At 40.1% G+C, this 15,945-nt stretch overlaps 1 protein-coding gene across 1 annotated transcript in view; it reads left to right on the forward strand.

The window, feature by feature from the left end:
* Window positions 1-15,945, forward strand: part of cacna1g (calcium channel, voltage-dependent, T type, alpha 1G subunit) — a 281,896-nt gene that overhangs the window by 116,449 nt on the left and 149,502 nt on the right. The window contains exon 4 of the mRNA XM_016675902.1: window positions 7,859-7,992. Coding sequence (XP_016531388.1) covers window positions 7,859-7,992 — 134 coding nt within the window. The remainder of the gene's footprint in view (window positions 1-7,858; window positions 7,993-15,945) is intronic.

Raw genomic sequence — 15,945 nt, forward strand, 5'->3', positions numbered from 1 at the left:
TTTTGTGATCTCTCCCCAACAGCAGGTCTGCTTAAATGTGAAAACACATGTTGCTGTTGGGTTTTTTTTCTCTCCCCTCCAAACATAAACGACGAGCATGCTTGCGTTTAGACGGCCAGAGCTGCCGGACTTCACACTTGGGTGCCATACTGCATCTAATAGCTTTGACGCTCGAGTGTTCGACATTAGGGAGTGTTTAAGTGCTCTCATCGTTAGTGATTAAGAGCACTTAGAGCATAAAGGCTGCGCCCGGGAGGCGATGAGACCGCCGCGCAATGTCAGCACTCGCTTCGGCAACTCGCAACAAAGCACGGCTGATGCCTGTGCGCCTGGTCCACACGTGTGTTTACCCTCGCTCTCAGGCAATGTGAGAGGGAACATGGGCGTTCACGCAGGAAGACACATGGAAAGGGAGTTGTGTGAGGTTAGAGGGCAGCAACATGAACGGAGGGAACAAGGATTTCTGATGTGTCTTATCTGTCTGCGCTAACGAAATTCAAATTACTTGAACTGTTTTAAGTGTTGTTGCTTTATAACCACAAGCTTCAATGTACTAGACTCAAATTAGTGCATAATTGTGAAAAAGGGAAAGGGACAGAGATAATAGGTTGGGATAACATCATCTTAGGGTGCATTCACACTCTAAACTCTAAAGTCTGTGAAGTCCGGCCAGCTGAAAATTAAACAAATGTTGCAACATTAATTCCCAGTTGAACCACATCCAGTCCATCACCCTTAGGTTTCGCGGAAAGTGTACCCACCTTCAACTATTGGCACTCTTGTATGCAGTTTGCCAAAAGCTTTGTAGGGGACACAGCAAACATGGTGTAGAAGTTGCTAAGAGGCCACAGCGAGTGTAGTAGGGGCTGAATGCAAATCCACAAGGCACTTTTTACATTTTGAAAACAACGTATGACTTTTCAGCCACTTTACCCTCATATAAAGTCACACAATGTGGACATGTTTAAGGGCTGTGGAGTCTTTGGCGAGGCTGCGTCTATGTCAGTGAGTTGGTGAGGTAAGCATCAACAAAAACGATGCAAACCGCCCATAGACTCACATGGACGCCGAGCACACATCCAATCCACTGTGGGAGACGTAATATACACTAGTAAGGGAGCGATACACCCCACCACTCCCTGCGAGACAGAAGGAGGCAGTGGGAGAAAAGATAAGAAGAAGATGGGAGAGATGGAAGTCTGTGGTCGACTGCACGAGGAGATGGAAGAATGCCAGCAGCTCACAGTCAGTGCAGCAGGAATCCCATCCAGATGTTGGTGTCGAGAGGCGAGAGTAGAAATGTGGATAAGAAAGACAGAGAAGGTCCTGCTTTTTCATCACCGGCGCAGAGCGATTTGTGCATCGAACAGATAAAGCTGTAACCAGCGGAGGTTTGTCCTCTGCGTCCATAGTCGTTAACCTACAACGCCCTGCTGTGAATGTACCGCCCCCCCCCCCACCTTCACTCATGTCCTGCCACATAAAAGGCCAGCTATTGTAGGATTCCTATCTTTAAAAAAGCGTTTCTAATGGCCACTCGGTGAGCAAATGGCCTTCTGGACACGTGTGGCATCTCTACGTTCACCCTAATTGCGCTTTGTAGCGATTAACCTGGGTCCACGTGGTTTACCGTGTGAAGCGTTTTACAGCGGCTGATGTTGCGAGCCGCGCTCCGTGCCTGGTGTTTTTTTTTTTTTTTTTACAGGGCCTGTCTGGTAGCACAGGAAGTGAAGGCTTTGCCATATCTGGCAGCAGCGACCATGTTTTGTTTGCAACAGATACAGAGGATTTGTAGCACATAATGAAATGAGAACTTTCTGTACTGGCATGGATTAACGGATAAAGCCGAAAAACACAGTAGAAGGTATTAGAAATGACTTATTTGGGTAATTCTGTCTAGGTTGCCACAGGATGTTGTATAACCACCCACCTTATGGTTTAACCTTATTTTTATACCTTTAATTGGATACACCAGGACATTTTTTACGCTTCTTTCAGGTCAAACAGGTCAGTTTTATGACGTGGAATTGAAACGAACCTTCGACAAACAAAACGGTTCTAGTGGTGGAAGTAGTGAAACTCACAGCATTACACAAAACATTTGGTGAAGCATTTAAGCCAATATTGAGGCAAAGAAGATATTCCAAAAAAGTTTTGATCAAGTCGTATATCAGGTCTGTGAAGTTATTTCTGGCAAACCACGAAGAAATCGATGTTGGAGCCCAAGGATCTGATCTTCAGATTCCAAATAAGGAGCGCTAAAGTGCTTGTGCAGAAAATGTTTCATAGAAGTAGAAAAACTTTGAGGGGGTATTTTTGTGTTTTGTCTTAAATGTCCCTTTGGCTACGTTGTCTTTTTGTGCTTTGTCTCATGGTGATTAAATGATAACGTTGCGCAATACCAAAGATTAATCACGTCGGTTGTCTCAAGTGGAGAAAGACTTCTTGGAAAGGTGTATAATTGCAATGTCATGTTGGGGCCATTGTAGATGGAAAAAAAGAGTACATTTCCTCCAAAAACCTCAGAAATTTTGAAGTTAATCTCAGAAATTTTCTAAAAAAAAAAAGTCACATTTTTGACCGTAGAAACTCAGAAATGTACTAGCTCTTATTTTTCTAGCAAATGTTTTTACTTTTCAAACTCTGAAATTTCCAAGTTTTTTCTCTGCAAAATAAAATTCAAATTTTGAATTTTGAATTTTTTTTTTCAAATTTTCAATTTTTCAAACTCACAAATTTCCAAATTTCTTCTAGAAAATTTCTGAGCGTAATCTCAAAATTTGACTTTGTTTCTTAAGCCAATTTTTGACATTTGAAGCTCAGAAATTTCCTAGTTCACTCAGGAAAACTTCTGAGATTAATCTAAAAATTTCTGATTTTTTAAAATAGAGATTTACTCTTTTTTTTCCATATTTAAACGACTCTAGTATGTCGTATATAATTGACTCCCCAGTTTTGTTTTCTCTGTATACTCATCTGCTTCCCAAAAAGTTCCCATTTGCCCTCGGTTTCTCATGTGTGCTAATGCAGTTAGAGTTTAGAAATTAGAGCAGTGTGCGTGCATGTGTGTGTGTGTGTGTGTGTGAGCTCTGGGCCGTTCAGAACAGGTCACTGGTGTCAAATCCCTCCGAGGCGAGTGTGTGGCGTTTAGGCTCCTCCGCCCTGCACATGGACGAGCAGCCAGTGAACCGTACGCTCCAGACAGGCACAGAGCAAAATAATTTTTCAGTTTTTTGTTTTTGTTTTATTTTTTTCCTCTGAGGAAGCCTCAATATTTTCCATCTTAGCCTCTGATTGGTGAAGAGCCTGCTGCTGCTGCCGCGGCAACACTCGGGCATCGAGTGGAGTCTGCGTCCTGCGGAGGTCAGACGATGTTTCACGGTCCGCTGACGTCTCACACGAGTTTGAGAGAATCAATTTCCCCCATTAGAGAGCCCGAGTCGCCATGTGTCGGCCCACCAGGACAGCCCTCCCACCCCCCTCCGGCCAGCGAATCCTGTTGACTTGGTGAATTAGAGGTTCCAGCTGTATTTGAGGAAAAAAAACAACAAAAAGGAAACCTTGTTTGTGGTCAGGAAGGTTTGGCCTCGGTCCAATCAGCAGGCAGAATATGAACACAAAAGTATTCACACCCTTTTTATTTTCACGTTTTGCTACGTTACAATAACAAAACTGAGTGTAAAAAAAAAAAAGTCTCTAATTTGGTAATGTGAAAAAGTTCACTCATTTCAAAAAGTAAAACTTGTATAGAATTATTGCAAAATATTTGAAGCCTTTAATTTTGGTCATTTTGATAACTATAGCTTACAGGAAAAAATAAAGTAAAATCTTTGTCAGAAAATTGGAATTTTATGAAAAACATTTATTCACAAAAAGTTGAGTGGAAGGAAAACCTGTGATAATAGACATTATTTTTATAGTGACATTTCAAAGTGACCTGTCCATTGACAGCTGGATAGGCACCAGCACCCCTGCTCACCCCAATGGGACAAGGGTGTAAGAAAATGGATGGATGGATGGATGGATATTTCAGTCTCTTTTTTGAATTTTCATTCAACACAGGAAAAGAAAAAAAAATTTTTTTAATGTAGTAAATACTTCATATGGCAGTGCAGATTCTTTGTCCTGCAGCCATAAATGAAACACAATGGTGAACAAAAGACTGCAGCCCAAGGTTTGATCAGTTAATCAATAAATTAATCCATCAATCAGTCAAGTTTATTTGTTAGCACACTTCAGCAACAAGGCTGTTAAAGCACACACACAAAAAAACATATCAAAAATATTTAAAATTCAACCAATATCTGGTGGCAAAAATGACGTTCATAATGTGAATTCTTTGGACTAGTCTTACACGTCTGTTGAGGTTGTGTGAATGGCACTGAAGTTGTATGTGCGTGTTTGCGTGCGTGTTTGCGTGTGTGTGCGTGTGCGTGTGTGTGTGTGTGTGTGTGTGTGTGTGTCTCAAGCTGCAGCCTTAAGGTGGGAGCCACTTTATTGCATTAGGAGCTTCACAGGATTCGGCTAATGCAAAATAGACGAGTAACTACGGCTCAGCTCTAGAGAAAGACTCTGTCATGAGAGAAAGGAGAGCAGCGATGGATGGATGTAGAGTTAGAGGAGACAGCGGCGCAGTCAGTAAGGACTCAGCATGGCAGACGATGGCTCCGCTATTCTGTCTTTTACACAACAACTCATTTTCTACCTGTCATGGTGGGCGAAAAAACATCTGTCAGTAGTTGGACTTTGTTAGTTTCCTAACTGGATGTTATTGTGATTTAATGTTTTTTTATGCTTTCCACAATTCATGGTGGGTTTTATTTTCTTCTTCTTTTTTGACATACTGATATCTACCAAGATCACAAGATGGATTGTGATCTTGGTAGTTTAAGATCACAAACTACCATTTTAGTTTAAGCACAAGGCGTGGTTTAGTTCAAGTTTGATGGGTGATAAAAATGTAGAATTTGATTTAAAAAAATTTAAATAATTGGACTTTAGATGTTTGGCAAGATTCCTCTAAACTCTGCTGGATCCGTTATAATGTTAAAAAAAAACGTGGCAAATTTTGTGCAAATGATTCTGACTTGAATCTCAGAATTTGGATTCTAATCTCAGAATTCTAACTTTAATGTCAGAATTCGGATTTTAACTCCGACTATTCAGATAGCTCAGATTTTAATTTGAATTTTAATCTCTGAATTCAAATTTTAATTTTAAAAATTACATGAGTTTTTGTTTTATACTGACTTTAATCTCAGTATTCTGACTTTATTGACTTTATTGAATCTTTTGCCTTAATCCTCTTCCGTACATCACCCTTTTCGCGAGTGAAAATATCCAGCGTGATTTATGTTCCCATTGACGTCTGGTGTTTTCAAGCGATGCCTTAAAAAAAATCTTCAAGGCAAATGTTGAGATTTCTTCAAGGCGACATTTCTGTTTGAGATTAAGACGTAGAGATTGAAATTTTTTTGTGATATGTGCAAACATTTTGCAAATATTGTACCCAGTCTCTTAGCGTTCCATTCCTGTCTCTTCAGGCTTCCTATTGGCAGCAATCACACCACAATGTGAAGGGTCTAAATAACAGCCTCCTGTGACACGATACAGTGAGCAGCTCACCAGAAACTATGTGGTGCCCAGATGACGGTGCAAGCCGTTTCCCAGTCAGATGAAACGTAGATCAGACGGAGCTGCTCTGCTTTTGTTTCTGTTTTTTTTTTTTTGTTTTTTTTCTCTGACCCTTTCCTCTGGTGGTTTTGCTTCATTGAACAGTTCGCTGCAGGGCTCCTCCGCCTGGACGGAGCTAATGAGTGGTGTCTGAAAACAAAAAAACAAAAACGACTTATTAACACTCGCAGTGATGTACGGTCACTACCGCAGAGGGAACCTGTTTGCTTCACGGTCTGACGGTTTGTGAAATAGTGGCTCGTGTGTTGCTGTTTTTTTCAAGGATGCTGGGAAAGCTCGAGAAACCGAGACAGGCTGAGATTATTGAGCTGTAAACACACTGTCACAGTTTCACATTCCTCCATCAACCACAACTTTTTTTTTTTTTACTTCCAGTGAACTTTAAAGCAGTGGAAGGCTAGCTTTTTCTTAAGCTAACAGGATCTGATATATTTATACTCGTCTCTGTTCGTGTTAGGATGACTCATCTATCAGTGGGTGTCCTGTGCCTTAATCTCCTTCCAGATTCTTTTTTTTTCTTTCCCTTTAGCTTTTGTTTTTTACTCTGAGCTCTCTTACTCGCCGCACTCATTCCAAATTCCTCCACCTCTGCTTTTTGCTGTTTCCCATCGATTTTCATATCTCAAGAAAGCAGTATTTGCGCCTTCCGTCCGAGTTCTCTGCCCTTGTTTTGTCTTCGGTTCGGCCTGATGAGGATTTTTGGAGAACTGAAGCCAGACGGGCCAAAATGAAGAGAAGGAATACTGGTTAACAAGATCAGCGCTTTGCCCCGGGTTACGCTGCTTTTTTGCATTCGCCGCCGTAATTTGTTCTCGAGTGCCATTTAATAAAGGAAGGTATAACGAAATCCTTATTCAATCACTTGAGGACATCACGCAGGCTTGTTTAAGTGCCGTCGAGCAAAATGTTAATCCTCTGCTGCTACAAGGAGGCTGTTATCCTTTTCCCATCCAGCGCAATTGTCTAACCTCCTGATGACAGGATCAAGAGACATGGATTTCTCTGCAGGAATTCATAAACTGACTCAAGGATGTCAAAGGCTCTCAGTAGGATGTTTATCATTAAGAAATGTCTAGACTAGATAGAGGCCAATAAAAAAACAGACCCTAGTGTATTAAATCCTTCCGTCTTCACCAACAAATTACAGAACTCGGTTGCCTGGAGACACGTTGCAACATGACGAAATGTGCACAAGATCCCGGCCTCCAGTTCTCTGCTGGAGGGCAAAAAACTGCTAGCCAGGTTGTAGGTTTAGCTGTCAAGATGTCAACAAAACGCATCAAATCTTAAATGTATGTGTGATCTATCCCTAAGAAGAGATGCGGTGCTTTTCTGCTAATTGTCAACATCACAACATTTTGACAACAAGGTCCAAAGGTGTCACATTTCACAGGTTATGGAAAAGTTTATGTAAAAAAAAAAAAAATAAAATAGTGAGGGAGATGGAAGAAGGTCAGCTATGCTAGCTTGACTTTGCAACCTTAGCATGTAGATGTGCTGTGGAATCCTGTGTGTTTTGGTTCAGTTGGGGGGAAAAAAGGTGACCCTCACACCAACTCTGACGGATCATCAGTAGAACAGATGTTTAAATTACCTAATCAACCGCGGCTGTATTCAGACAGTTACATATTAAGTGCAATCCTGTAATGTTTATATGGAGTTATTGGGGCCACAGTCTGTGGTTTTTGTCGCTGTGGAGAAAAAGTTACATGTATTCATTTATCTCCTTGATGAGTGATGGCACAATGTGGGTCTAAGTGCTAATTCCAAAACGCCAGGCCCGGGTTTGAACTCAGGCCTTTAACCACATCCCACTGGAAATAGATCTTGAAACAGTTTTGGTGTAGGAGCTTTCTCCCCTTCATAGCCCAGGAATGTCTTTGGATTTCCCTCAATTAGCCGTTGAATGTTATTGGAAGAAAAGGAAGTCTGAGTTTCCCTGCTGCACATTTTACCTCTATGGCCTGATCTTGACAAGAGGAAGGTATTCAGTAGACTATAAAGTCTAATCAAACATATTAGAGTTTTATAAATGAGATTTATGACTTTCAATAGAGCGCTGGGTGACGTGTCCTTCACGTTTTGCCTTCCGACAGATTTTCACTGTTCAGTGACGTTCAAAATGTGACGTTAACCCGTTTGTTCTATCTGTGTGTCCGGGCAGGACTTCGATGACTTCATCTTCGCCTTCTTCGCCATTGAGATGGTGATCAAGATGGTGGCCCTGGGGATTTTTGGCAAGAAGTGTTACCTCGGAGACACATGGAACCGCCTAGACTTCTTCATCGTTCTGGCTGGGTGAGTTTACACCGTGACAAGAGGGAACTCTCAGTTGGCCAAACGTCAAGGTGTCCGTAAACACAACAGAGACTCACATTTTTCTTTCGGGTGCCTCTCGGTTCACTCCACTGACCTTTGGGACATGCTCGACATGCTGAAGATGTAGATTTGCATGCCGAATCCATAAGACATACCTTTGCACACAAAGTCTTTAGCTACGAACATGCAGGGCGTAACACCTCTGACGCAGCACTCCACACACTCTGACTTGATGAAACACGTCGCAGAGTCTAGCCTGCTGGTTCAGGTCTGACATTTTCATCACACTACATCCCCCGCTGGGTTTTAATGCCACCCTTCTGCTGCGGCTTCTGTTGTCCATCAGTGGGAACAGGACACGCTTCCTCCTGTGCACAAGTGTCCTTCACCAAAACACAACGGAGGATCTTCATGTTGTCGTCTTTTTTTTTCAGCTCACACATCATTGTACAGTAGCCATAAACAATATATTGGAATATTAGTGAAATGTTAACTGATTTCAGTCACTCAACAACCTGGAATGATTTAATTACACACCGACTGATATTTTCAAGCCTTTATTTCTGTTAATTATGATGATTTTCTGCTTTTAGCTAATGAAAAGAACATTACATCAGACCAATACAGAAACACATTTATTACAGAAATGTGGGCTTAATGGAAAATATGCTTAAAGGTTTTCAAAAGGTACTTTTAATCTGACCAGTGAGCCTCGTTGAGGCGTATTCTGATTGATTATGACTGTATTAATTGTGGACTTTGAATTGTTACCTTAGATTCAGTTGTTCAGATCCAGCAAGCATCAATTAGGGTTATCCAAAAGTAAACAGGCATGGCAGCTATTTTGTTCTTTTCTTAGGATGGAATAACAATATATTTTATGCAAATTATTTTAAAAGAATATACTGCACAAGTTTGTATTCATTGTGCTGCTTTTCTAATCAAGATATGGTTTTATTACCTAGATTTTCAAGTTGTGAGATATTAACATTATTTTTAACTAGAGGATTGGTCCCAAATTTTGTTGCACAATTTTTCATTGTTAAATTATAAATAAAAAAAAATAGATTATTTTTTTATTCAAATATATAAATTTAGGTTTGAATATGTACATAATACCCAATTGAGTGACTCATTGTACAGCTATCAGAAAGCTCCTGGCATATTTCTCTCAATATCTGACCTATATTCTTGGTTTTTGGTTTCAGACCCAAATTGTAGGTGCAGCCCCAAAACTTTTTGCAAGTTTTGCACACGGTTAGTCATTTAAAAAAAATGCAGAGCCATCATCCTCCTCCTACCACTTCCTGTCATTTTCTTTGTTAATTCCGCCAGTAGGAACATCCATCCTACTTGATCAGTAGGAACAAGTTACATGTTCCTACTGATCACGTAACTTGTGTCCTGCAAAAAAAAGCATTTCTATTTCCAGTTTTGAAAAATTAACCAATTTTGACACAGCTGGAAAGCCACACCATCCAAGCGCAAAATTGTTTTTAGCAAATACCGTTTTTTGAAATCGTCACGTTTCCGTTGATCAACTGTATTTTCTTCATTTCAGTTTGTATAATGCAGCTAGTGGTGTGCCAACAGTGTTCACTTTAGTGTAAGATTGAGACTTAATTATTCTTGAGGTTTTTTTTCTCCCTCCTTTTATCCCAGAGTTGAATGGTTGAAATTTGGACATAATGTTGTGGTTCAACTGAACAGATCAAAACCGCTTTGGAAGTGGTCAAATCAGTCCAACCACAAGCTTCTGGAAGCATACAGTCTTCCTCCGCTTAAAATTTTTGTATTTTGTTTAAAATCCAGATCTCTTCCAGAAATCCAACCACTTTAAATGAGTTCAATACATTCTGACTAGAAGAGCGGTCAGATATTTGTCAAAGGATATAAAAAGCACGGAACACAGGCGCAACGGGGAACGGGTCATTTCTTGTTATGGTTACCGGGCAACTTTACATTAGAGAATATCGCCTACAGATTCAAGTTTGAATAATTCAAATAAGTCATTTTAAAGCCCAAACTAAAAAAAGATTCACCGCTATGATGAGTGTCTTTTTGTTTTTTTTGTTTTTTTTTCTTAGATTTCAGAGCGAGGGATGTTGTCGTTCCCAAAGAACGGCATGTTTAAATTGGAACTGTTTGAGTCCAGAAGTCTGTTAACATGCAAAATTCTTCTAAAGGACTTTCAAACGGATTTTGTTTGTTCATTTATGTTAACTGTGATTGGTTATTTTGACAGTTAATTTCTTGAAATCGCTGGAGCTGGACGCCGTTTCATGCATACATATGTGCGTGGTTGTGTGTGTGTGTGTGTGTGTGTGTTTGAGAGAGTGTACGTTAACAGAAAACAGGTGAGAGCAACGTGTTTCCCCAGGTCTGGCATCTGTGTGTGTGTGTGTCAGCTTGCATCAGCATGTGCGGGCGGAGTGTACATCTTAATTTGTTTTCATGGCTTATGCTATTTCTGAACAACCTGAAAAGAATCTTATCTGTACGGAGAGCAAACCCCCCCTCCAACCCACACATATGGAGACAAGGGTAGCCAAGGTAACGGCTGGTTGTCGAGCCTTCGATATACATCCTGGCAACAGTTGTTAAGTCCCCGGAGATGGGCCCTGATGAACTGTTTGTTTCTCTCCGAGACGATAATTACAGCTAAGCTGCTTTTTCAGCAGGTCTGAACTCTCTCCTCCTAATCACCTGGCTGTCAGGGGGGGATTGATGGAGAGGCGGCCGCACAGAGCAGGTGAGACGGAGGGAGGAAAAGAATAAAAAAGAGACGAAATGAAAATCGGACCTCATGCTACACCGCGTTCGGACTGACTGCTCGGAAGGCTTTTCGCCGGTACGCTTCGCCGGTTTTAAGGGGATTTAGAATCGGCTGCCAGAGGAACGGAAGGTGTTCGTGTTGCTTCATTTTTTGCGAGAGGAAAGTTTTAGAGTGAGAGAAATGTCAAAAGCGGAAATGTCACACAGTCATCGAAGGAATTTAAAGAGAGGATGATTTAAACGAGCTGGAAAAATGCGCCACAGGCAGCGCGTTTTGTTTTGATGCAACAAATCAGTTTGCTTTCCCCACAAATCTACTCTGCCCTGAAAAAGTATCTGCGCCCCGACAGATTCTTCTGTTTTTATTTCTTTTTCACACAATAATGTTCCAGATGATCAAAACATTTTAGAACAGAAAGCTTTGACAACTGAGAAGTAGAAGTTGAAAAGTGGCGTGGAACCCGCATCTCAGAAAAAAATTGAGTTCACCTGTGTTTCCATCTCCCCATTCGGCACATTAACTATCCAGAAAAGCCAAAAACCATCTCAAGTGGGGGGGAAGGGGAGGGAAATCACGAGAGTCAATTTAAATTTAGCCACTTCCATCAACCTTTTCTAATGCGACACTCAAAAATGTGCATAAAAGAAACAATGATGGAAACACGGCTAATGAGTCTTCACTGTATCTAATCAACGCTAGCTGAAAGATATTTATTGTGAACTGGCACTATATAGATAAACTAAATTGAGTCGAAAGTCTGGAAAATTGATCAAATTCTACAAAAGAAAGTTTCTGTTGGCCACAGTTTGGTTGCGACACTAGAATATGTCGGAGGAGCTCCAATGTAACCACATCATATCAAAATAACCGATTTATGACCCTTTTCTGTATTTGTAGACTGAAATCCCTGCCTGCTACTTCAGCTAAACACCAGAATGACGGCTTATCTGCTCAAATCTGCGGTTAAAAGCTTTCTGTAAAAAAAACACTCTGACAATACCGACTTGCAGACAAAATGATAGCGTAGGACTTCCCTGCAGATTAAGGGACCTGAAGAAGGTTTTATTTATTTATGTACCTATCTATTGATTAGTGTGGTGGGACTCCAATCGATCGCTGAGGGAGTCTTAGTGGCAGAGCGCAGCAGCACTTACTGTCGCAGACAGGCTATCCTATTCATAATGCATCAATCAGACTCAGCCTTATCTCTCTGTGTTGCTGTTATTCCTCCCCATGAGAGACCAAAAGGACGATGAAGGAGTGAGATGGGGAGAAGGTTAACACGCCAAGACAGAACAGGAGGGAAGCAGAGAAAGGTCAATTGCTTTATTCGACTCGCTCAATATTTAATCTGGCCAGATATTTGAGCAAAACGGTGCATGAAAAATACCAATATTGGCTTGACAGCTTAGTCAGTAGAACTTTTTTTTACATATTTCATATTCTGTAATAAGTTTCTTACAGAATGAACATTTAAAAAAGTTTTTCTCTGTTGCACATAGTTGTGCAATCCTATGTCCTTAGACGCGCTGCGATGTGACGTCATGCACGCAAGATTCCTGCCTGCTGACGATGACCACCGTTGGTTGTAGCTGTCAAGTTGTCAACACAAATCTTTAATGTATTTGTGATATATAAAAGAAAAAGACAGAAAATGTTTTGCTACTAATTTTCAACACTGTGATAGATGACGATGTCCAAGAGTGTCGGATTTCACAAGTCAGGAAAAAGTTTTAAGAAAAAAAGAAAAACAAATCAATGGTGAAAGAAGTAAAGGAAGTAGGTCAGCTATGCTAACTTGACTTTGACGATCTTAACATGTAGATGTGCTGCAGAATTTGGCGTGCTTCAGTTCAGATAAAATTATATATAAAAAAGGCTAGGCTCTCTGACAGATCATCAGTAGAGCAGGTTTTTAGTTTAGGTAATCAACCACTGTTGTGTTTAGACAATCGCTTTTTAATGATGGCAAAATAAACATCGAGTCTGAAAACATAATTCTGTAAAACCAGTCTGTGTAGAGTAGCGTAGCCGACTCAGAGGAAGACAAAAGGAATACACCTGGTTTTGAGTTATTCTTTAATGTTTTTTTTTGCGTTATTTTTTCCTTTGCTGTTGCACACTGCACTATGTTAGTAACACCTACATCTCCAGGTTTCATTTAAGTAGCAGAATTGTTCTACTGCGGCGGTGTGGCTGTGGACGCCACTTAAAACAACCGTCTTTTTGCCCTCCGGCATTGTGCGCATTTGCAGATTTTCTTGATGTGAACAGTAACGTACAACGTGACTGCGGAGCAAAACAGCTGTGCTAACATGGTTAGTTTTGGGAGAAGACGTCGGTGTTTTAGACAGTTTTTTTCACCATGGCCGACCAATTCATTCTGTCTAAGTGGAGGGGCGAGTCGAGCCTCTGCATCACCAGATAGTGGTGGTTTACAGGAACTACAGTGGCCAAAACTCTCCTGTATATGCTTCCCTTCTTGTAGTTATTGGCTAACTCTGCAAAACTCAGTGTTTTGTTGCCGAACCCGCGATTCCGTAGTTCCCTCTACTCTAAACATTTTTCCTCTCATTGTCGCCAGACATTTGTATAACTCTTGACTTTTTCATGCCGTACTTTAAAGTGAGTGGCACCTTCTCGATTTAAAAAGTCTTTAGCCTGACATATTGCATTTCAGACCTTTGATTGAGCCACACTCGAGGAGCTGAAAGGATCCCAGAAGAGGAGCCTGAATCCTCAGCGTCGTCTCCTTTCTTCTCCTGTTGATTTATTGATGGCACTTTGGATCATCTCCAGCGCATGTGGGAGACAGCAGAGGAAAGTGAGAGCGTGACGGCGGAGAGAGCAGCAGAAGGGATGGCGGACGACAGCTGAGAGGGGAGACAAAGAGCTGCGGGAGGCGCAAGAAGTTGAGAGTGAGGAAAACAATGTGACAAAAAGGAAATATGGATAAGAATACCTGATGGGAGACGACGGCGGCGGCAAAGAGCTGCCACGAAAGGCGAAAGGGAAACCAGAACTGCATCATGTCATAACTTATAAATCTTAACATTTGTTTTGCTATAACAAAAAGTTTATTATTAGAACAGCAACGTTTTTATGATGTAAAGTGATTTTGCCTGGATGACGTGGTTCTTCACTTCTGACTGTAGAAGGAGAATAAGAAATGAAATCTAAGCTAAATATGATGTTGGACCAGTAAATTCGGGTTGAGCGAGGCATCCCACTCGGTGACGGTGTTTTGATCACAACGGAGTGCAGAACAGAGGCGGACCTGCAGAACAGAGGCGGACCTGCTGCGCACAGCCAGACAGGGTGACTGGCACTCAGCCATTAGCCCGACATACTCCACCAACATCTGTGTCGACATGTTTCATGAGCTCCAGGTTGAAGGTTTGGGCTTTAATTAAAGATGTGATGAAGAAACCGGGAATGAAAAGAACCTGAGCGTGAATTGGTCAGCTACTATAAAGCTACGTATTCTGTTTGTCTCTTATCTCAAGTCTCAGCTACAAGTGACTGAATAGAAAAAATAAGTCTTCAAATCAAAATGTAGTGAAGACTCAGAAAAAAAAAAAACATTAAATGAAGTCATATTACAAAAAATATTGAGAAAAAAAGTTGTATTCATATGACAAGAATAAGGTTGTAGAACAGCACGGCGAAATAATGAGCAAAGTCATTAGTAACATCAGAGTAACGTTGTACAAATGTCATAATTTGGAGAGAATAAAGTTGTAATAATATGAGCAAAAAGATATGACATGAGAATAAAGTCTCTATTGGAATAAAGTTACGATAATTCGTGAAAAAAGTCGCATGACAACAAAGTCGAAAGAATAAGAGACCAAACTCATGTTACTTGAATAATATTAGTAGAATGAAGTAGTAATTTTATGATAACTTGATAACACAAAATTTAAATTATGAATGTTGAGCATCTTATAAAGTTATACTTTGTGTCGGTTTTACAAATAGAGCAAATAATGTGAACACAGGTCTTGATAATGACTTTTTTCCTCATTTTATAATTTTCTTCTGGTAATATTGCATCTTCTACTCATATTATTAGTTTATTCTTGTAACATTATGACTTTATTCTCACGATTAAAAGAAAATAATTTTAGTTTGGCCCTTATCCTCTGTCATACAGCAGTGTTTGTAATGTAAAAAAAAAAAATAAGGAAAGGAAAAACTCTAATTTGAGCTAAAAACTATTGCATATATATATAGATATGTATCTATCTATATATATAAATAATATCTAGATATTTGATAACTAATATATGTAGATAACTAATACAGATATTAGTTATCTGTATACTAATGTGCTTATTAGTATACAGATTAATAAAGTGTGCAGATCCCAAATCAACAAAAGAATAACTTAGTCTGTAGATACGCATTGATTTTGTTCTACTTCCCAAAAAGAACCTAACACTATGCTTAAATCTTCATATTTTTCAGCACATTAATTAGCTGAAGGGATTGTAAATACTGTCTGTTGGTAAAGAGCAGGCCTTTTGCCCTCTATCCACAAATTGCCATAAGTGCAGGTCCGGTGGTTTGCGGGTCAAACAATGAACAGCGACAACTAATTAGCCAGGATACAGCTGCTGGCTGTTGGCACTTCTCCATCGTCTCGGGGCTGGATGCCAACCTGCAGCGTATACCAACCCCCAAATCTCAACTCCATACGTGTTACTTTAATGGGTAACACTTTATTTGAAGGGGGTTGAATAAGACTGTCATGACACTGTCATAAACATGACATAACACCTGTCATGAACATGAACAAGCCTACATGAATATTTATGACTGTTGTCATAAAGCGTCATTCGGTAAATTATGACACTTTTAATACAAAGTTGACATTATTCAAAATGTCTTTGTTATGACAACTTGACATTAACCAAGAAATCATTACTGTTTAAACTTTACCTTTAATAACATAAAGTTACCTGATTTTTAAAGTGCAAACATTAATTCTTTTATAACAAATTTATATCAGTAATGACTTCTTGGTTAATGACAAGTTGTCATAACAAAGACATTTTGAATAATGTCAACTTTGTATTAAAAGTGTCATAATTTACCGAATGACGCTTTATGACAACAGTCATAAATATTCATGAAGGCTTATTCATGTACAT

This window comes from Poecilia formosa, unplaced genomic scaffold (assembly GCF_000485575.1).
Source record: "Poecilia formosa unplaced genomic scaffold, Poecilia_formosa-5.1.2 Scaffold4, whole genome shotgun sequence".
In the NCBI taxonomy this organism is placed as follows: Eukaryota; Metazoa; Chordata; class Actinopteri; order Cyprinodontiformes; family Poeciliidae; genus Poecilia; species Poecilia formosa.